Raw genomic sequence first — 21,591 nt, forward strand, 5'->3', positions numbered from 1 at the left:
TTAAGTTGGATTAAGTTACCCAGTCAGGGTTACCATAGCTGATAATCATGTATATTATGGCTCAAAATGTTATATTTTTCCTCCAAGGAACCACTTTGCTGTATTGTTTTGAAAGTGGTCTTGAGAACAACTTGGTGAAAAAATGATTTTCAATTGTATTTTTGGCAGTTTATTACTAGCAGCTTGTCACAAAAACAGCAAATTTGTTCCCACTTTAGTTGAATCTATGAAAAATGTCAGACACAAGTCTTTTGACACAAAGACGACTTGAAATGATAAGAAAGGTGTTCATACCAAGTATTAACTTTAAAGCTGGTTAGAATTATTCAAACTCCATTTTTGCTTTATAGACTGTATTTCCATGTGTTATTTTGTATTGTTGTTGTATGTTATTTTTCCATTTACTTTATCTTCATGAACCAGCTCTTAACTGTTGGGGGCTCAGTTTTGAGACGACTGCGATTCCTGTCGGTCCCCTCTGGCATTTGACCCCGAATTGCAACGTTTGGATCTTTTACGAAATCCTGAGTTAACTCTTCAAAAACGAAAGAAGTATGCTCAGAGAGGGAAGAGCAAAAGCAATTATGTAAAAGAAATGTTTATTTCCATAATTAACACATACAGTACAGTATCTTTACCAACATAAAAAGTGCAATATGCATTCAAACTACAGCAATGTACAGTACAAAAATTACTGCATACTTAAATATAAAAAGAAAATGGTTACCAAACCATGAAGTAACCTACTGTGATCGCTGTCACGTCAGTGTGACAAAAGCTTCAGAACTCATTAATGATATGAGTGTAAAAGCTTAACAGCTATGAGCCCGGTGACTCCAACGAGTCTCTTTTGTTTCTCCCAAAAGGTGCAAAACAGATGTGACAGCATTTAAATATGTACGTGATTGACGTTATGATTCACATGTTTTATACAGCTTCAACGGCATTTCCTATTTAAGACAGCCAAAATTTAAAAACTTAAAAAAAACAAAAAAAACAAAAACACTTTGGTCTTTCACATTGGAAAAAAAAAATAGTAAAAAAATGTTGTGAGCTAAAAATGTTGGCAACCCTTAAATAATTTTAAGGTAAAGAATGTTGTAATGTTTTCTGTTGTTTTGTCAAGAATGTTCAGCTAACTTTAGCTGTCATAAACCCCCAGTTTCTGTCACACTTTATGATTTTCAGCCATGTAGTGTGACTCCACACTCCGCTCTCCAAGAACAGTGAACATTGTAGGGAATGATGAGGTCAATAACATTACTCCAATGTTATTTTGGAAGATAGCTTGTTGTGTACCAGTATTCACTCAATAAAAAAAGCAGTGCAAAGGAACAACAAACTCAGAAATGTTTCTGTTTGTTGAGAACAGTGAGCGTGCCTCTGGCAAAAAGTTACCTCTCCTCTCTACTCTCATCCCATTCACTCACTCAGGGACTAACACATAGTAAATGCATTAAAATGGATTTAAAAACCAAACTGATTTCCTCACTTTAACTAGACATCAGCAACTGAACTGACTTGAACTCTTGGTTGGCGTTCATGTGAGCAAAAGCTCCATGAACACAACATGAGGTAACCATTAATTTTACAACCCGCTAGCATCTTAAACATAAACCGTGTGGTAAACAACTATGTTTATTCAACAGTTTGCTTTATGTGAAGCTCTTTGAGGGAATCAAGTTCATCAATGTAGGCTACCACTTTGTACCCGACAGATAAAAATAAGATAAGTGCCAGTGGACACCAAATTAAAGGTTACAGATCACCGTACCGTCTCGTTCTGCGGACGAACACACAGCTCTGTGCCTCTGGTCTCGTAGGTAAGGCACTTGTTTGTCCATAAATCAAACAACTTAGAGGTGAACTGATGGCTTTACACACTTCTCAGATACAGCAATATGACTTTCATCACTGTGAACAGCAGTTTGAGAAACAATGTGGCAAAGGAGAGCATACACTCCTTATAACAACAGTTGGCTTTCTTTTTATTTTCTCAGACTCGACCCTTTCCCGTTTCCAGAATCTGTACAACCTTCTTCAGCCCCGCAGGGTGACAGAAGAGGGGATGAGTGGACCGTACACAGCCTCCACTTGATTTGTCAGCTTCTAGGTTCACCTGGTCGTGCCCTCTCTGGAGTGTGCAAGTCCTTGCGGGGCCGGGATAGCGCAGAGGTGGTCGGGGAGTCCCAGTCCAAGCTGGGGTCTGGCTCTGGCGACAGTGAGAGGAGCAGGAGTGTTCCTGCATCTGAGGAGCAGACTGAACACAGGTCCTCGGAGGACAGGTTGAGGCTGCCCAACTTGGCCAGCGAGTTGGACCGCTTCAGCCTCGAGGGCACAGTAAGGCCTGCTAGCCGCATGCGGGTCTCGATCTCCTGTGCCCTCTGGCGTACGAGGCCAGGCTTCCCCCTCACGCTCCTCAGGCTGTCGCTGCTGGAGCTGCGTGTCAAGGTGGAGCCGTGAGGCGAGGAGGTGGGTGTAAGCAGCCCAGACCCCACTACCCCCAACAAGGCTTCATTGGTCAGTGGCACGACCAGTGGCTCTAACCGCACTTGGCATGGCGTTGAAGATTTAGCGAAGTCGCTGGAGAACTCCTCGTCCTCCTCAGTGTGAAAGGGACTCTTTTGGGACATTTGGCATCCGTGCAAAGGCTTCAGAGAGTTCAGGCTTTCCTGAGATAAACCCGCAAGTCTCTCTAGTCTCTCTGCACGGCGGCGGACCAACCCAGATTGTCGCAGCTGTAAAAGGGTCTCCTGTTGTTGGCCAAGGTAGCAAGCCACTGCAGGCTTGTCGTCCTCAGAATCGATTTTCATCAGCTCAGGGAGAGCCTCTGAGGCACTAGCAGACTGACTCTCATCAAGCTCAGTCTTTACTTCAGAGAACTCCCCATTATGCTCAGGCTCTACTAACTGCAGTGATTCTCCAAGCCGTTCCTCTTTTTCAAGTGGAGCCTTGGTTGGGGAGGCAGCACAGTTGGCACAGTCACACAGAGGCCCACAGGGGCACCGCAGTCCCACTGAGGATCTGAGGCCTTCAGATGAGGTATGGGACTGTAGGAATGAAGCACTTGGGACTTCGGGAGGAGTCAGGTTAAGGCAACGCTTAGAAGCCAAGTTTGGAGAATCTCGTTTCATATAAGACTTGGTCTGATCACACCAAGGCAGTGGCGTAGAAGCATCGGCTGGAAGAAGGATGGAGGAAGCTTTTTTCTAAATAAAGATGGCGCAGAAAAACAAATGCAACAATCAACAGTTATTTATGCAAATATTTAGCATTTTCAGTCTGAAATATGGGCTAAACTTCAATTTTCAAACTTACATTGTAGTTGCATGGAGTGCTGAAATGGTTGTTATTGTTGGAATTTTCATTGAGACTTGCCAGGTCCATCCCATTACCCTCTACTTCAACATCTTGCGTTTCACCACCGCCTTCATCATCTGGCTGCATTAATACCTCCATCTCTGCCTCCTCCTTTTGCACGTCCTCCTCATCCTCCTCCTCCACTGTGCTGAATTCCAGCCTCAGACGCAGCTCCTCAAGGGGCTCCGGACCGCGACTGCAGGTCTGGGCCGCAGTCCCCTCTGCCGTCGGCCCAAAGTGGGGGAGCGGCAAGCCCTCACGGCCATCAAAGGCCTCGTCATCCAGCAGAGCATCCCTTTCCACATCCTCAATTTCTATAAAGACCTTCTCCATGCCGAGAAGGGGAGGGCCGCGCACAGGTGTTGATGGTTCACTGTCCAGCGCAGAGTCAGAGAGACGGCGGAAGTAATAGTTGTTGTAGGCTGGGTCGTTCTCCAGGGGAACAGTCCTGCAAGGGGAGGGGCACGCTGCACCTTTATCAGATAGTGCTTCCTCACAGCAGGGAGACATTCCTGGATCTGGAGTCAGGATGCCTCCCTCCTCTCCTCTGCAGCACTGAGCCATTCCCTGCTGTCCCTCGGCCATCTCACAGTCTCCGTCTGGATGCCAGAGCTTGTTGTGCCGTTGTTTACTGAAAACAGAGAGAGACCAAACACAAGTTTAAAAAAGCTTAAAGAGTTCACCTACAATTTATGCATAGATCAATCGAGGGATTATACCTGGCATCCAAGATGCCTTCGTATTCTGCCAGCTGTCTCATGAAAGCTGGGTTGGGTCGCGTGATGCTCCTCTTTTGCTTGACAAAGTTATAAGCTTTCTCTAGCGACCAGCCGTACTCCTTCATGGCATAAGCGATGACGGTGGAGGCAGACCGACTGACACCCATCTTGCAGTGAACGAGACACTTGGAGCGGTTCTTTCTGTGGGAAGGAATACATGCACATTTTTATAAAACACACATAAACATCAATTAGCAATGAAAATAACCAAATAAACTACAAACTTTCCTGTTCCACATTTGCCTTCGTCTCATCTGAAAAACTGTTGAGGTTGGATAGTAGATTAAAAACAAAAGAGGCATCTGAGGACTAATTTTCTTAATAAGTAAACCAGACTCATTCTATTACTCGATTCAGCTGTTTTGTGAAAGGGATGATCAAAGTAAATCAGAAAATGCTGAAACGGTTTTACACTTATTAAGCAATATTTTGGAACACACACGTGAAAAAATAATTATGTAAGGTTTGTTTTCTCAATTGTTTACTTTGTTCTCTCCTTGCTGCTCCTTCTCTCACTCCCAAAATCTCTCTTTTTCACTTGTGGCCTCAGCTTATGGACTTGAGCACCTCCCCAAAACTTAAACTGGTGGATCCCTTTATTTCCCCACTGTGTGAACTTTACCAAAGCAAATTTTGTGTTAATCAGCACTTCAAGAACCTGCCTGGCTGGTTCAAGTGTTGTCAGAAAATATGATCCCTAAAGCAGGAAGTTAAGCTGGAATTCTGTTTTTCTGCTACATAACAGATTTGTTACCTAAACCTGTTCAACTTCTTTTTAACACAAATATCTAAACATTCAATCACATGGGAACACCTCAATGGCTTTTAGTCATTTAGACACGGTCATGACAACCTGCTGAAGTTTAAACTGAGCATCAGAATTGGGGAGAAAGGCAGTTTAAGTGAACGTGGCATGGTTGTTTGTGCCAGACAGGCTTGTGGTGGTGGTGCAATAGTATGAAGGATATTTGCTACCAGCCGAACACTAAACTCCACTGCCTACCTGAGTACTACATAAAACAGTGGGGCCATCTTATGACAGCTGCTTCCAGCAGGATAATCCAAGAGAGCACCTTTGGGCTGTGGTGGAACAGGGGATTCGCATCATCTGCTGCGTGATGCTATCATGTCAATATGGACCAAAATCTCTGAGGAATGTTTCCTTGTTGAATTTATGGCATAAAGAATTTTAGGCAGTTCTGACTGCAAAAGGGGTCTGACCTAGTATTAGCAAGGTGTGCCTAATGAATGAGTAAGTGTATGTACTACAACCTTGAAGTTACCAAGTGGGGTCATTTATGACCTCAGCTGTATATTTATATGTACTAATGTGTTACTTCACTAAAATACTAGCTTTGTTGACAGTAAGTCTCTAGTGATGATGACATACAGATAGTTATATCATCAACATGTTTTCTGTTCCACTCAGGACTCACTTTGCTTTAACAATGAAGTTATATGTGTCGTTCCAGTGAGCAAGCAGGTCGGTGGCCTCTTCATCATAGACGCGTATGTTGTGATAACTGAATGTGCCTGGAAAGAAGTTGTCTATTTCTCGGGTTACATTGAGTATATAGGCCACCCTGGGGAGGAAAGATAACATGAACTCATCAGCAGCATTCTTTCTTGCTCAAATCATAATGAAAATGTTTTTTTTATGTGGATGTCTGAGCTTCTCTATTATCTAAAATAAATCACCCTGACTCTTGCAGCTCCTCCAAATTAGATGCATTCCATTCAGAGCCCTAAAAAACAAAATGAGAGAAAATAATGTTTAGACTGGGTATATTTTCAAATCTTCGGGAGACTGTTCTTTCTCCAAAACAATGATTTTTAAGGCAAGATTACTTTAACACTAATGTTCCTTTGGGGTAGAACAGAAAAGGAATCATTTTATCTCAGCTACTCGCAGGAAACAACAGATGTAGCAGATGTTTCTGTCAATGTAAGAGACAGCATTAGCTTTCCCACCAGGTAGACATGGTCAAAGATGAGGGTGGCTTTGTCCATCTGACCCAGGATCAACAGCATCTCATTATCAATGAACTCTTTGTATTCCTTAAGGTTGCAGTTCATGTGTTGCTCCAACTCTGTACGGATCTGAACAAAAAAAACAAACAAAACAAAAAAAACAAACAAAAAAAACAACACAGCATGACTTATGTGTGAAGGGCAATAAACACACATTTAAGTGATCTCTTTTAACAAGTTAGTCCATTGATTTTTATTTCATCAAGTGACCTACCAAAACAAAGGACAGGGGCTATTCAAAACATCTTTTACCTTGCAAGCTAGACAGTCAAAAATTGACATTAAGAAATGGCAGTTAAAGCAATAACATGGAGGTATTGACAACATCTTAAAGACTATTAATACTTTCAGATACAACTGCCCATCTGCTGGGTGAAACCTAAGCAGAATATTGACCTTCATATAACTGCAAAGGAGCTGCAGGAAGGTTTAGCTGACACAAGTGGCACTGCACCTCTCCACTCTGCAGCACTGATGCAGAAACAGGATCTACATCTAAAAAGGAAATCCTACCTGCAACCTCATCACAGAAGACTAAAGCATTGCGCTTGGGTAAGCCCAATTCACTGTATCCGATTCTTGATGAAGAGACTACAGTGACCAAATTTAAGTAAAAAACAAATCCAATCTAGAGCTCAACAAGCACAAAGTGTATGGAGTGGCATTCAGAGTTTCCTAAACAGAAACTCTGCAGGGAGACTTTATGCTATATGGTAAAAAGTGAATAAAATCCTAAATCAAGAATAGAAAAGATAAATGGTGTAAAGAGGGGTTAGTAACAACTAACTTGGTAGGATAGCCAAATGCTATAATTTAAGTTAATGAGAAAAAAGTAGGATGCATGTTTAGGTGTTTGCTTAGTAGTTCTTTTCACTTCCAAAGCAAGAAATTTGCACAGGCGTGCCCAAGTATTTCCATAATTAATGATAAATCTTTAAAGAATAAAATTTAAAGGAAGCCTTTCAAAACTAAACCACATGAAATGGAAAGTAAATGACTTTTTTTTTTTTAAACCTGTTTGGAGGTGACGTTCTCAAGGTCCTGGCACGTCATGATGCTTCTGAGTTTTGCTTTAATAAGGCACTCTGTCCTCTCTCTCTCTGAAGGCCTGCAAAAGATGATGTCTCATGAAACTCTCAGCACTTGTTAAAGACAGCTGCTCCAAAAGAATCTGAACCCATTTCAACAAAATTTAAGTTGGACCGCGTTTACTGACTTGTCGACAAACATGGTGGGTGAGTCTGGTCGTGTGGTCTCCAAGTCCTTCATGGCGTTCCACTCGTTGATGCAGCTCTGGTCTGAAGCAATGCAGCTCTCATAGTAGCCCATCCAGGTGAGAGCCATTCCTCCAGGGAAATAGTTATACCTGCGTGAAACCTCGCATGCTTTGTGCAGAACCTGCAGGGCTGACCTAGATGGTTGTTGAATAGGAAAATAAATAATTGATAGTTTGATTCTCTTTAATGATGAAAAAAATAATAATAAAATAAAATCACATGATTGTGTTGTTTACAGTTTGGCCTTGTGCACTTTTGTGCACATATGTCTTTATGCCAGTAGGTGGCATATTGAGCACTGCCTCAGCCTGCACCATTGCAGCAGAGTCTGTCTATTAGGGGATTTATTGTTGTGTGCCATGAAAGTCAACTGTAGCAGCCAGCCACTGTGACTCCGGGGGTTGATCATTACTCACCACATAGCCTGCACTGACACAGGTTTGAAGACATGAGTCCGACCTGCCGTGTTCACAGTAAAACCCCTGAGGAGCAAATAAAACAGATGGTTACTATGTGTTCATCTAAAGTGTCAGGGATGGATGCAAAAAAAAGCAGCACGATAATGCTCCAGCTGTGGCCTCTGTCCTTAAAACAAGGGTCATAAAGAAAGAATTTAAAAAAGAAAAGAAAAAAAACAAAAAAAACAAACTCACCCATCTCCATCCAAGTGGATCTTTGTATCGCTCCACAGAGGTAGCACCATGCCTATCGAGCAGCTTTTACTGGAAAAGTAGAATAAAAAAGGCAAAAAGGGGGAATGAAAGAACAATGTTTACATGGACTTTTAATTCAGTTGTTACAAGAAATTTGTATTTTGTTTAAAACTACTAGCTTCACAGGTAACTCCATGCCTCCAACAGAGAAATGGTAACATTTAAATGTCAACTGTTTTAAGGTACAAAGGTTTGAGCTTGTGTGTGGCTAGAAACAAGGACATATTTTAAGCTTCAGTCAGAGTGGTGCAGGTGAGTGCTATCTACATTCACAAGTACATATTGTATAAAGTATTTCATCTGTCTTGTTCAGAATAAACACAAAGTCAATAAAAAATATCAAGTCTTTAATGGAGCTTAGCCTTTAAGAATATTAAACTCTACATATTTTACCAGTCTTTGTTGGTGAAGTCGATTCCCAGAAGGATGTTCTCCTCTGTGTCTTGTCGCCCACTGGTGTACACCACCACCATGTACCGCACACGATCTGACCATGCACTCTCCAGCCGTACCGCCTGCACAAGACACAAACAGTGGAATTCAAAGTGTTTCATCCAGGTTATAAAATTTAAAACACTAATTTAAGTATTTATACAAGAATTAAAATGTAAACATTGTGTTAACCGCCTTCACACAGGCAGAAAAGCTAATGCACAGGAGAAGCAAGAAAATTCTGGTAAACTGCTTTTCTGTCCAACAAAGTGTCGCACGCTTGATGCAACAGGGTAGCTGAGTTCTCAGGATGTGTGCGGGCACATAGGTGGTAAACATAAAGTGGGTAACACATACACCCCTATGCTATGGAAACATGTTGTAATGCTCTCCTGAGTATGTTCAAACCTGCCCTTGTGAGCTAATAATTACAGTGAGCAAATAAGCATCTGATTACACAATAAAATGCATTCTGGAGGGTTTGTTAGTCACTGGTCTCACTGTGTGTGTGTGTGTGTGTGTGTGTATATTTCCATCTAGATGTATGAACAGATTTAAGCTGTCTCTTACCAGTTTGATTCTGTCCTCTGATCGAAGAATGTTTATCATCACCTGCAGGTGTTGAGGTAAGTCACCTGTTGATGTGGTGACAGTTATTATAAATGTTCATCAGCATACACACATTTGTAGTTTGAAAACAATAAGGAGAATTAAGGAGAATAAAAAGCAAGCACAGTGGCTTATTAAATGCACTGCTGCAGGATACTGAAGGTAAGTGAAATTAGGCTGCTCCCTAGTGTTGAACATCAAGGCCAAAACTAATACCTGCTCCTTGAAAAACGAACAGATCACCTGCTCAGTGATTCTTATCAGCTGACAAAACGTGAACTGACAATGAAATTGCATGCACAAATTTATCTAACCACAACAACTCAAGAACTTGTCTTGGCTCCTTTTATATCACTGAGTGATCTATCTGCCAAGACATGTCAGTGGAGCTGGATAATAAAACAGGGCGTGAAGATGGACCAGCAGTTGATAGAGAGCCAGCTATTTTGAAATATGTCACAACAGGTCAGGAGAAACAAACTGACATCCTGACTGGTTTAACTTACAGATACTGGCATGAGACAAGGTAAAAGACTCTTTCTGGCAGTGTCATTTCATTTCTCTGCTCTGATTTTTGGGCCAGGCTTAAACTATATACATTATATTTAAAACCTACAAATAAAAAAAAGAGGAGGATCAACACTATATTGAAGGTATTCTAAAGCTCCTCCACCAAGTTATTGCTTTCAGTACTAAAACATTACTCTGAATTTATTTGACAGACCCTGTTTATGCTTTGGGTTCATTCTTCATAGCTGTTAGAAATAAATCCTCAGAAAACTATTCACATGCTGTGGATCAAAGTCAAGTGAGTTCCTAACACTAACAGCTGCAAGTTACCAGTCATACACAACACATAAATGCATTGTTTTGTTAGTCTCGTTTAAACTAGTTCAACTAGTTCAAAGTCTTCACTTAAACCACTGAGCCTGGAAAGAAGTTAACAACAACCAAACAGCTCACTCATATGTAAAGTCAAACACGTCACAGCCACATAAATATTGTCTCCCAGATTGCAGAGCATTGTATTTTTAATGTCATGGTTATTTCCACAAAACTGGTTGATGAGACCAAAATATTTTATTCCCACAGAGCAGTTGTTCTTCTCATGCACGTTTTGCATGAATCCCTCTCACTGTTCTGCACTTTTCGTTTCTTAAAGGCCAGAGTTACTGGGAAATTACACAAGTATTTCCATCGTAAAATGTGTTTGAGGACAAAGTAGGACCTTCAAATATGTGGGTTACCTGACAAAGTGGCTGGCAGCATAGACCAAGCTGCCAGCCGCAGCCAGCACTTGCCAAGTGACTTGGCAGTGCTTCAACTGTTGGCTAGTGTTAAAGACCCATAATGTCATTGGACTGACTCGTAAGCCTTATGTCTTTAAAGCTATAATTGTGTCTTTCAAAAGTGATTAAAGATACATGCAAGTTCAGTTCAACTTGTAACGAAACCTCTGACTTTAATCAATAGAAAATCAATTACAGATAAATCACTAGTTTAAGTTCAAACAGGCCTCACAGGAGTGTAACCATAAATGAGAGACTTAAAACAATTTGCATAATGGTTCTATTTCTACAATATCCAAATTCCAGTATTCTATTGCAATATAATGGTATTGTGGCATTAATTTACACAAAGAACCACAAACTCCGTTTCACATAAAAAATTAAACTTGAATAATTTTGTTTATCTTGCTTGAGCTAAAATGATGAAAAACTACCAAACAAAGTCACAAAAGGGAAATCTGAGTACAACTGTTTATAGTTACTAGGTAAAGTTAACACAAGCAAAGTAGTTCAAATGATAAGGCCCTCCTTTAATCGTCAGCAGAAGTTTTGTCCACAGTGCTAACATACGCTGGATTTAAGCACTAATCTGCCTAAGCTACACGTCTGGAACATGCTTATCAACGAGGCAGCCTCCATTCTCCACACCTCAGCCGCAAACATCTGCTGCAGTGTTAGGAAGTTTACCAGCTAACCTGGATGAGAAGTCTAATGAAGAGATTCACAAGCTCATGAGTTCAGTTTGGGTGAATGACGTGGGTATTGTAGTGTCTCACCTGCATGTTTGTGATGAGGATGTGCTTTCTGGCCCTGGTGACTGCTTCCCTGCTGCAGAAAGAGAGCAGCACCCTTCACCATGAAGAAGCTCTCACTCAGGCTGCAAACAAATGAGAGGAAAGTCAGGGGTTACACATCTTTAGAAAAGACACACTGTGTGTAAACCACAACTCAGCAGAGCAACAGCTCAGGTTGCTCTTTGGAAAACTCAACCAAACAGTGGGACACGAGACAAATGAATTTTTTTATTTTTTATTTTTTTTTTTAAACAGGATGCTTCTGTTCATCCAACAAGATGACAATAAATCCTGGTTGTCTGCTGAGGGCGAATTACCTCAACAGCTGAGTGGAAAAGCCCAGCTGCCATGTTACAGGCCCAGACATCAGGTCTGCAGCCGCCATGAATCAAGCTTTGATCCTGAATGCTTATCTGTCTTTTTTCTGCTGCACTCAGATTTGACCTGTCAGGACTCCACTGTCTTTGTATAATGCAGCACAGGCCCAAATAACTGACCAAACTGCAGCTGTTTGCGGCGCTTAACCTCCACAAAGACCGAAAAGCAGCAATTACTACGTCACACCTGCTTGTAAAAATCCATGAGTTTTTCAGGTTAGGCTTAAGACGTGTCAACAGACGACACAAGTATGAAGGCGCAAAAATAAATAAATAAGTGAGGTGTTTCCTCCGGGCTGAATTCAATCATTCCATTTCACTGAAAAACAATGTCAACGCATTCATAAATCTACAGTACCTGGCAGCTGCGTGGAACACACGCATCACGTATTCTGTGTGTGCACTCTGGCAAACCAGGACATCTTTGAAAAAACAAAATCCTAACATGTACTAAAGAAGTGCCTGCCTGAAAATACGGTCATCAGGAAATCACTGTTTTCAAGTTGTGTGAGCTTAGAAAGCAACACTGGCATCAGTTTATGATTATGAAAGAAAAGAAAAAATATTTTGCATCTCAAGTTTGCAGAAGTTTAATGAAAAGAATTGAGATGAAATCACACTTCCAGGGGAAACTGCCGATTACTGCAGTGGCTCCTAAGGTTGCCTCAGAGGAAAAACTCAAATATGAATTATTATCATAAATGTTCTTATCTGAATTAAATCAACTACTGCACATTTTTATATCCAGCTCTGGAATTCCTCTCCCAAACAGCCCTCTCTGATCATACTTTCACAACCCACATACACAAGAGCAGGCTTGGCTCAAAACAGATGATTTTGTGGGAACAAAGGATTTCGTTTTGTACACCTCACAATAAACTCCGGCCGCCCCCAGCAGCACAGCAAAAAAGTTTCAGTGACAAAGTATGGGGGTGGACACCTCTCAACAAGAGCTTTTTGTCTCACTTTGGAGGATTTTTGTTTCACTGTGTTCTCTGCTTGGGATTTATTACGCTGTCAGGAAGGTCTACTGTCAGGGAACGACTATATGTGCCAAAAGTGGCAATACCAAGAGCAAGAGCAGAGCAACAGCCCCATTATTGCTCAGCAATTTGCACAAAATCCATGCTGCCTTCATTTTCTAAGTTGTAATCCAACTGTAAGTTCACTGATCTCAACCTGTGATACTAGATAACTTCTAGCAAAAAAAACCAAAAACCAAAAGTGCACTCTGGTGAAATTTGAGAATCTGTGAAACTTGTCCTCGTGTAAAATCAAGAGCTGTCCCGCAGCTTCACGATCACACTCAGACATCCTAATTGAACCTACTGTCTCTTACCCTGCAGCACCCTGCTATCAGCTTCTCCACAAACACTATGGCTAAAAATACATCTGGTATCAAAGCAAAACAAAAACAACAAAAGACTATGAAAGAAAAGCTCGCCAGATAGCCAAAATGATTCAGCTAGAATGTGGAGTGCTGTACCCATACCTTATTTACATCATAGTGAAAAGATTACAGTGAAAAAGTCACAAGAGCACAGCTACTAACAGAACAAAATCCTACTAACAAAATCCAAGATTTTGGAATCGCATAACTCCTTTTAACTGATGTTCATTATCTCATATCAGCAGGAAAAGTCCTAAAACCAACTTAGTCTGTTGACCTGAAAAGACGCCACGGCATCTGTTAGAATAGAATCCAGCCAAACTTCAACAACTTATACTGACAGATTATTAAAAGTTAGAATATACCAAGTTGTTTAAAAATCTAACCACTATCATATCAGTGAAGGATTTCATTCTTAGCTGTTTAAATCCCATTTAGAAGTTAAACTTAACTTACATGCGGTTTATCTCACTCTGGGTCAACACTGCATTCTTCACAAAATAAGGTAGCATCTTCATCATGGCCTCCTCAATGGCTTCTACAACCAGATACATCCTGTTAACCCGAACCAGACACACGCGTCTCCTGCACGAGGTAACCCCTCTTGGTCAGCCTCCAGAAACAGCGAAGGAGCAAAGCAAGAGAAGAATGGTGGCTACAGCACTCTTGAGTGACAGACTGACTGACAGCCTGTACTCATCTGCGCTGCTCAGTAGAGAAGTGCCGCCTGTTCAGATGCCACTCCCTCTGTTTCACCTCCTCCTCCTCCCTCATGTGAGCTCTTGCTCTTTGTGCAAGTCAGCCTTCTTCCTGCAGGGACATAGTGCAGCCTCCACCCGTTGCCTCAGGCTCACACAGCCAGTCTCCCTCGTCTCCCAGTCTGTCCTGTCTCTATCACACACTTTTGCAGTGTTACACTGAGCTCTGTTACGATTAAGATATTCCAGTATCACTCAAAGTGCAGATCTCCAGTATGAAATCTGTGTCAGCTGAGAATGACAAAGTTAAAGAGAGGTGGTTTCTTCCTTAGCTAATGCAGAACATTTATCTCCAGGATGTTGTGTTGCTAAAACCATGTCTGCAAAACGACAGAAAAGCAGGGGAAAAGCAAAACCACTTGAAAGACAAAAAAGCAGACTGAGGAATTTTGGCTTGAAACTCCCTAATGGGATGTCTCCATGCCACATTATAGGTCAACAGAATCCAAGGTAGTTCCTCCAGGCTGCTTGACACATGGGCCAAGCATGGCTGGATAGGACAGTAAGAACTGGCAACGTCCCAAAACTCCTAAATCTCATTATACGCAGGCTTATAAGGGAGGGATTATCTTGGCTCTTTCCTTAAAGTGGCCAGTGCTGGTTCTCACTCATTCACATGAACCACAAACAAACAACATTGTGTTATATTGTTGGAGATTACAAGAGGTGAAAACAAGCATATCTTCTATGTCTAATATGTCAGCAAGGACTATTGCTTTTAAATGCAGGTAAAGAAGGAAAATATGGAACTGAAATTAAATACAATGAGGCCATTATAGTTCACAACAATTGGTGAAACGTGCAGCCACATGGTAGCCTAGGCTATAACTTTCCTTTGCACTTTCTCTTTCTCACCAAGCATTTAACCCCCCACACATTTACAATGAAGCGGCACTACTGTGTTAATCTGAGAAGATTGGCTAACAGACACTAACAATAGCTCTGCGACACGGATAACAAGATAGCCCTCCTTTTCTCCTCAACAATGGGACATCGTCTGTAACACCCGTGGTTACTAGCAGGTGCTGTACTCTACAAACTGCTCTGTGGCAGTCCAGGTGAAACCCTAAACAGCTTGATGTGCCAGGTGCAGGAAACAGAAGCGTAGACCTGAACATAGGAACTTATTCTGCATTTAAGGTCAAGCTTTAGAAGCAACAGGTAGGAATAAAGGCATGTCATTTAATTAAGGTGTAGGCTGTTCCTGTAAAAGTGTCCAGGTGGACCTGAATGGGGCCAAGCAGGACCAGATGTCTGCTAAAGCACTGCTCTGAGTCACCAGGTGAGCTGCTATGTTAGAAAGGTACTCTGGACTAGACTGAGCACTCACAAAGAGGCTACACAGAGGCTGTAACCAGGCGGGTTTATCCACGGTCTTAGAGTGTTTTGCACACAGCAGCACAATAAGGGGAAAAAAGCCTCCTCTCGGGGCTGTCAGTTGCATAATGCTGGCATTTTTCTCACTGACACCACTGAAAGCAGTAAAGAGAGGGAGGGGCCAGACATGGAGGAACAGACCTCCTCAAGTATCTGTGGAGTTTTGAAGGGCCTGAACAGGAAACAAATAACGTCATCGTGTTACAGAGAAAAATAGACCCGGATCTGGTGATTCTACTGTAGTTTGTTCTGCCAAAAAAAAAGAGAAAGTATTTACTTTCTGGACAATAAAAGTACAAGTATACTAGTGCCTGTGGACAACCTCATCTACCAGTCCTTCATCTCACTATCTGTGCTGTGCTTTCTTTCTCTAACGCACACATTAACACACATTTTTGTCCGATTCTGTGTCTTGCCCACCTCTGCTGTGTACAAGGTGGTAAAATGAAATCATTCCTTGGTTTAGCGCCATAGACACCTGCATGATGTTTATGTTGGCCCAAATCAACCCCTCCAATTCGTCATCATTATCGAGGTGGGCCAGGAACAGCGAGCACAAATACTCCCAGTTGGCAGATGCACAGCTGTCAATTAACAGATGCAACTACATATCTACCGCAGAAGATAAGCAGTCTTATCTGACTGAGAAATGTGCCTGTCAAGTAAAAGACAACTTATTACGCCTTACTATAAACATGAATTTACTGGCATTTTAACCACAGAATGTTATCTTACAGACTCCTCAAAAAATGAAAGAAATCTTGAGGCATGCCAGCACTCGCATCACACATAGATCATTCCCTCACACATGCATTGCTTGGGGACACAGCACAGAAGATTGCATAACTCCAAAAGAAACGAAGCTCTTAAAATGATGAATGTGCACACATCATCCAAAGTGAATAATAAGAAATCAGGGAATCAAGTTTATGAGAACAAAGAACTTTCAACAGAAGAAAAGAGAAATCTGTCAATATTAGTGACACACAAAGACCGGCTTTCTCTGTTTCACCATCTTGACAAGTTTATTTTGTACATGGGACTAAGCTGTTACAAAAGTTATTGTATTGATTTGTTGTGAAATAAAAAGTCTGCCTGTGCTTTGAGATTCAGTTTGGCCGAGTTCATTTTTCAAAATACAGCGGTTACAGTCATTGCATTTAATGTTTTAAACCTTCACATCTTGCACAGTTATTGGAAGAAAACTTTTTTTTAAAAATTGCTTCATGTTTTCTCTGTCAAAAATATTTACACATCTACATCAACATAAACTCAAAGAGCCTAAAACAGTGCATTTGCATTAATGTTACAAAAAGAATAAAATAACACACGATAAAGGGACAATTACTCTATTTTGAAAAAACACACCTCTTTCTCTCTCTCTCAAGCTGCCCCAGGGACTCAGAAGAAACTTTTGGAAGAAAACTGAGTTTATTACTGAACACAGCTGAGTCATAGAACTTGTAATGCATGAATCCCTTATCCAAAGATAACAAACCAAACATATTCAGCTTGGGAGTATTCACAAATTTGAATGCTCAAAACACAAGTTACTAGAGCCAAGTGGTTTCTTGAAATCATTGACTGTTCTAAAAATGCACTCTTGTTCTTGTTATAAGATCAGGAACACAAAGGGAAACCCACTTCAGACTGAAAAGAACAGATTACAACAATTATGGCTGCTGTACATTATAGTCATGTCAGATTTCTCATATTCCTACATAATATAAACACATAATATATATGATGCATTATTAGATACACCTGACATAGTTACTATGACCTGTAAAAGTTTAAACTGAGCATCAAAATGGAAAGAAAGCAGGCTGGTCAGAGTATTTCAGAAACTGCTGATCTACTGGGATTTTCCCACGCAGCCATCTTTAGGGTTTACCAGTGAGCGACAGCTGTCTGAGCAAAAATGCCTTGTTTATGCCAGAGCAGAATGGCGAGTCTGCTTTGATACAACAGAAAAGAAGAGCAACTAAAAAAAAGCGCTTGCTGCAACCAAAGTATGTAGAAGAACATCTCCAAATGCACAACACGTTGAACGTTGAAGCAGATAAGCAACAGCAGCAGACGACTACACCAGATGCCATTTCTGGCAGCTAAGAACAGGAAACTGAATCTACAGGCTCACCAAAATTAGACCTCAATTTTGGTAGTGCAATCTTTAAGCACTTTGGTCTCCTTAGTCCACTGAGCATTGTTTAAATGCCACAGCCTACCTGAGTATGGATGCTGACCATGTCCATCCCTTTGTGACCACACTGTTCCCATCTTCTGATGGCTGCTTACATCAGAATAACACACCATGTCATGAAGCTCAAAAAGTCTCAAACTGGTTTCTTTAAAATGACAATAAGTTCACCGTGCTCAAATGGCTTACAGTGTCACTAGATCTTAATCCAACTGAGCACCTTTGAGATGTGGTGGAACAGGAAATTCACGTCATGACTGTGCCAACAAATCATCATCAACTGTGTGATGATACCAGCATGGACCAAAGTCTCTGAGGAATGTTTTCAGCACCTTGCTGAATCTGTGCCACGTAGAATTAAGACAGTTCTCCAACCTGGTACTGGCAACTAACAAAGTGGCTACTGAGTGTACCTGACACATCCATCCGAACAGACTAGAGAGTCAGTAAGCTTTTTATTTTATTTTATCTACACTCATTAAACACTGCTTAATAATTTGCTTGCAGTCAAATACTTTAAAAAAATGCTGATATTGTGTGTTTTTAATAAGTAAAAAGATCAAATCCTAAATGTTAAGTTTTTTTTTTTTCCCCCCAATCTATGCCACACACACACACACACACACACACACACACACACACACACGGTCTGTTAAACAGCAAAAAAGAAAAGCTGTGGGAACGCCAAGTGACTCAGATAATGGCGCGCAGTCCAAGAACACGTTGATCGGTCTAAATGCTGATAAATAAACAGACATAATTGTCAACATATTACATGATAGACTACTAGGAACAGCATGTTTTTTTTGTTTGGGTTTTTGTTTTTTTACAGTTGGCTTTTAAGAACTGTAGACTTTAATCAGACACACACCAACACGCTTTTTATGACCCTGACAATCAGGTGTGCTCATTCACCGATAGCGCCTTGTTTGCCAATATTCCAGGTTTTACTAAATGACTCAAAGGCAGATGCAGACAGTCAGTTGATAACACCTGTGTGGTACCATATCACAGAAAGCTTAAGCTAAATTTGAAGTAAACTTACCTCAGATTTACTCGCCGTTCATCTTCACTCCCAAAATCCTGCAACAGATAACAGAAAAGATTTATACCATACTGAAATCATTTCAACTGCACTGTTACTGCTATAGCAGAACTATAGTCTTGTCTGTATTTTACTAAGCACAAACTCTGATAAATGCATGCAAAAAAACAAGCAGCAATGGAGGTGCTATACATTCAGCATCTACACTTTGGAAGATGAACATACAGAGATACTAAATTTTGATAGAAAGCATACTTTCTAGGGTTACCACCACTACAGCTACTCATGTGATCAAATGATCTGTAAGAAAGCTGTACAACTTCAAACACCTATTCTTAACCGTATCAACAATGGCTCACCACAGCAGGATTGTAGGGATGCTAGGGTAGAGTTTGATTGAAAACATGACTCTGAAGTAAATGCCAGGGTAGTCAAGGTTCATGTTTTACCTTCATTTTAAAGGCAGCCACACCACCAAGAGAAGCTTACAAGGTAAGAGTAGATAAGACTCTAAAGTTCATCAATATTTTGAAAGATGTTGTTCCAAAGACGATTTTTCTTGTCACAGTGAAGGTGCATTAAAGTACTGGCAATGGGACTCAGTTGATGCTGAATGTAACAAACATTCAGCTAAAAGGAAAAATAAAAATGAGGAGTACCATTCATAGGGAGGACGGAAGGAAATCATTTTGCACGGGCTTCCACAAAGTAATGCACAGCGAGCTGAGTGTCTTTATTATTGTGCATAAGCATGAAAATAACCTCACACATTAGCTGCCTCATGCCTTCATACCAGTATCTCCTGCCTCCCTGTTTACCTCAGTTCTCCTTCCTCCCCTTCCTACAGTAGTCCTTCTCCACCCCACCCACCCCTCATGAGCAGATGACATCATAGCTGCAGCAGATTTCTGCCAGCTTTATCTGTCACACCTAAACAGCCGTCAGGCAACAATGACATACAGGACAGGACCAAAAAAAAAAATTCCCTTTAGAAAAAGGAGACAATCTACTTGCACTAAATAACGTGTCACCATATTTATGAGTACAAAATAAGGTAGAAATAAGAAGTATTTCAGCCTATCCTTACCTAACACAGCTCACACACTTCTGGTTGTAAATAAAGCCAGCTATAGATAGTAATTCTAGTTTCTGTTACAGGCAGAGAGCAGCACAAGGTAAGCTTCTCTGCCTATAGCTGGTAGTTAGCGCCCCCATCTGGTAACGAATAACTACTTAAATAGCAAAGAGAACTTATTTTGAATGGCTTAAACCATTACTTCTTCTCAGTGAAAGTATGCAGAAAACTCAAACCGTGACTATCTACTGTTACAGTTAAGTATTAACAATTTCAGTTGTCGTCGTATGCGTCTGTTTGCCAGGAATATGGTATTTTCCCATGCTTAATCGCACGACCAACGACACAGCACGATGGAAATCAGAATAGCGATAATCTGTGTGTAACTGTTTCCAATTTGATTTCTGTAATAGGTATTTTATGGTCAAGTCCGCCGAGTCAAAACATCCACACAGCTTTAGAGTCAGTAAATTAATGCAAATATAGCAGCAGTGCATTAAGCTCCCTGACAGTGCTGTGTGCTTGATATATTTAAGAAAAACGTTCATTTTTAATGTCAGCCACTCACATCATAAACAGCTAACGTTAATGTTAGCCACAGCTCTTATCATTTATGAGGCACTTGTCAAACTAAGCTAACGTTAGCTCTTTAAAATGGACACCTGGCCAATTGAACAGGTGTGGCGTTTCTTTAATATTATTAAATAACAAAAAAAAATTTCACAGACTAATTGGAATAAGCGATAGTCAGCTACAACTCTCTGTAACGAAAACGTTTGCTAGCTACCATGAGCTAACAGCCTAGCATAACTAACTAGCTAATTCAGTCTCAATCAGCAGGCCTTCCTCTGGCAGCATCTCCCTCATCCTCACTCTGACACCACCACAACGGAGCATTGAAGCTTTGCTTCACTCGGCACCAAACTCACCTCCCCCGCGGTCGTAGTTGCTGTGCTGGCGGTGGAAGCGGCGCTCGGGGTCGGGGACCGCTGCAAAGTAACCAACGCCATGGCTGGGAGCTGAGGATGATGATGCACCGGCCGGCCGCTCTGGCCTGGTGAGCTGCAGCTAGCTGCTGGGCTAACGATACATACAGCTGACAGAGAGACTGATGATTGGAGGGAACCGAGCCGAGTTATCCTTTCAGGCAGGGCCCCCGGTGAAGGAAGTTATGCCTTCAATCCATCCCGGCGACACTTCTTTTGTAATTATGTAGTCATAATATAACTGCTAAACCTATGAATAATAGTGACATCACGGCAACTGACATGTACAGCAGCCTGTTTGTATGCGACCTTTAAACGAGGCAATTCAGGTTTACATAACAGGCTATTTACAACAGGATCGAAAACACAAACAAGGCTATGTAAAACCACACTCGTGGGTAGGAACAAAATGTAAAAATCGCGAAAGAAAGAAATATTCAAAAAGCTTTACAGATATACGAAAAATAAGCAATGTCTGAAATATGTTTTTACTATTTTGTTCAGAAGTAGGCGTGACTTGACTCATAATAATGTGCAAAATGCGACCCAAAGTACAATAACAATTTCATTATTATTATTATTGTTGTTATTGCTGTTCTGACTGCTTTTATAATAATGAATCAATATAATGGCATATCTGAATATACTTAAAGTGTTGCTTCTGCGTGTGTGTGTGTCCCCGTCAATCTGTGTTGAGGTGTGCTTCATGAGACAGGAATGGCAATTTTATTTTTATTGCTGATTATTAACGTATCCTTTTTGCTTTACACCAGGTAATGTATTTCTGACTGTCGGTGGATTATTCTGATACTGATGGATATGCAGAAGAGGACAGAACTTGCCACAGAATCTGCCCATTTTTTTAAAAACATTTCTTCATTATTAACGAAATCTCTGATTTTAATTCAGCACATTAAAGTTTTTGAAATGAAATGACAATGATCCCAAACACACTGCCAATGCAGTAAAAAGAGACCGGGATAGAAAACACTACCAGTCATGGATTGGCCTCCCAGGAGCTCGGACCTCAACATTATTGAAGCAGTGTGGGATCATGTAAACAGAGAACACAACAAAAGGCAGCCAACATCCAAAGAAG

General features: G+C 41.1%; 1 protein-coding gene across 2 annotated transcripts; it reads right to left on the reverse strand.

The window, feature by feature from the left end:
• Positions 1 to 603: 603 nt before the first annotated feature.
• ssh1a (slingshot protein phosphatase 1a) lies at positions 604 to 20,857 on the reverse strand. Of its 2 annotated transcripts, XM_005722177.1 has the most exons (15): positions 20,436 to 20,857; positions 18,432 to 18,469; positions 11,267 to 11,367; positions 9,163 to 9,227; positions 8,554 to 8,675; positions 8,101 to 8,169; positions 7,864 to 7,929; positions 7,387 to 7,581; positions 7,185 to 7,278; positions 6,111 to 6,239; positions 5,838 to 5,884; positions 5,576 to 5,722; positions 4,080 to 4,280; positions 3,319 to 3,991; positions 604 to 3,209 (listed from the first exon to the last, which is right to left on the reverse strand). In XM_005722177.1, exons 1-15 carry the CDS (start codon positions 20,514 to 20,516, stop codon positions 2,103 to 2,105), a joined length of 3,135 nt encoding a protein of 1,044 aa, XP_005722234.1. In that variant the 5' UTR covers positions 20,517 to 20,857; the 3' UTR covers positions 604 to 2,102. The 2 variants fall into 2 exon arrangements, with proteins under 2 accessions (XP_005722234.1, XP_005722235.1); XM_005722178.1 differs by lacking the exons at positions 18,432 to 18,469; positions 20,436 to 20,857 and adding an exon at positions 13,508 to 13,777.
• Between the last annotated feature and the right edge of the window lie 734 nt (positions 20,858 to 21,591).

Source organism: Pundamilia nyererei, unplaced genomic scaffold (genome assembly GCF_000239375.1).
Source record: "Pundamilia nyererei isolate P.nyererei 1_Seehausen unplaced genomic scaffold, PunNye1.0 scaffold00006, whole genome shotgun sequence".
Classification (NCBI taxonomy): Eukaryota; Metazoa; Chordata; class Actinopteri; order Cichliformes; family Cichlidae; genus Pundamilia; species Pundamilia nyererei.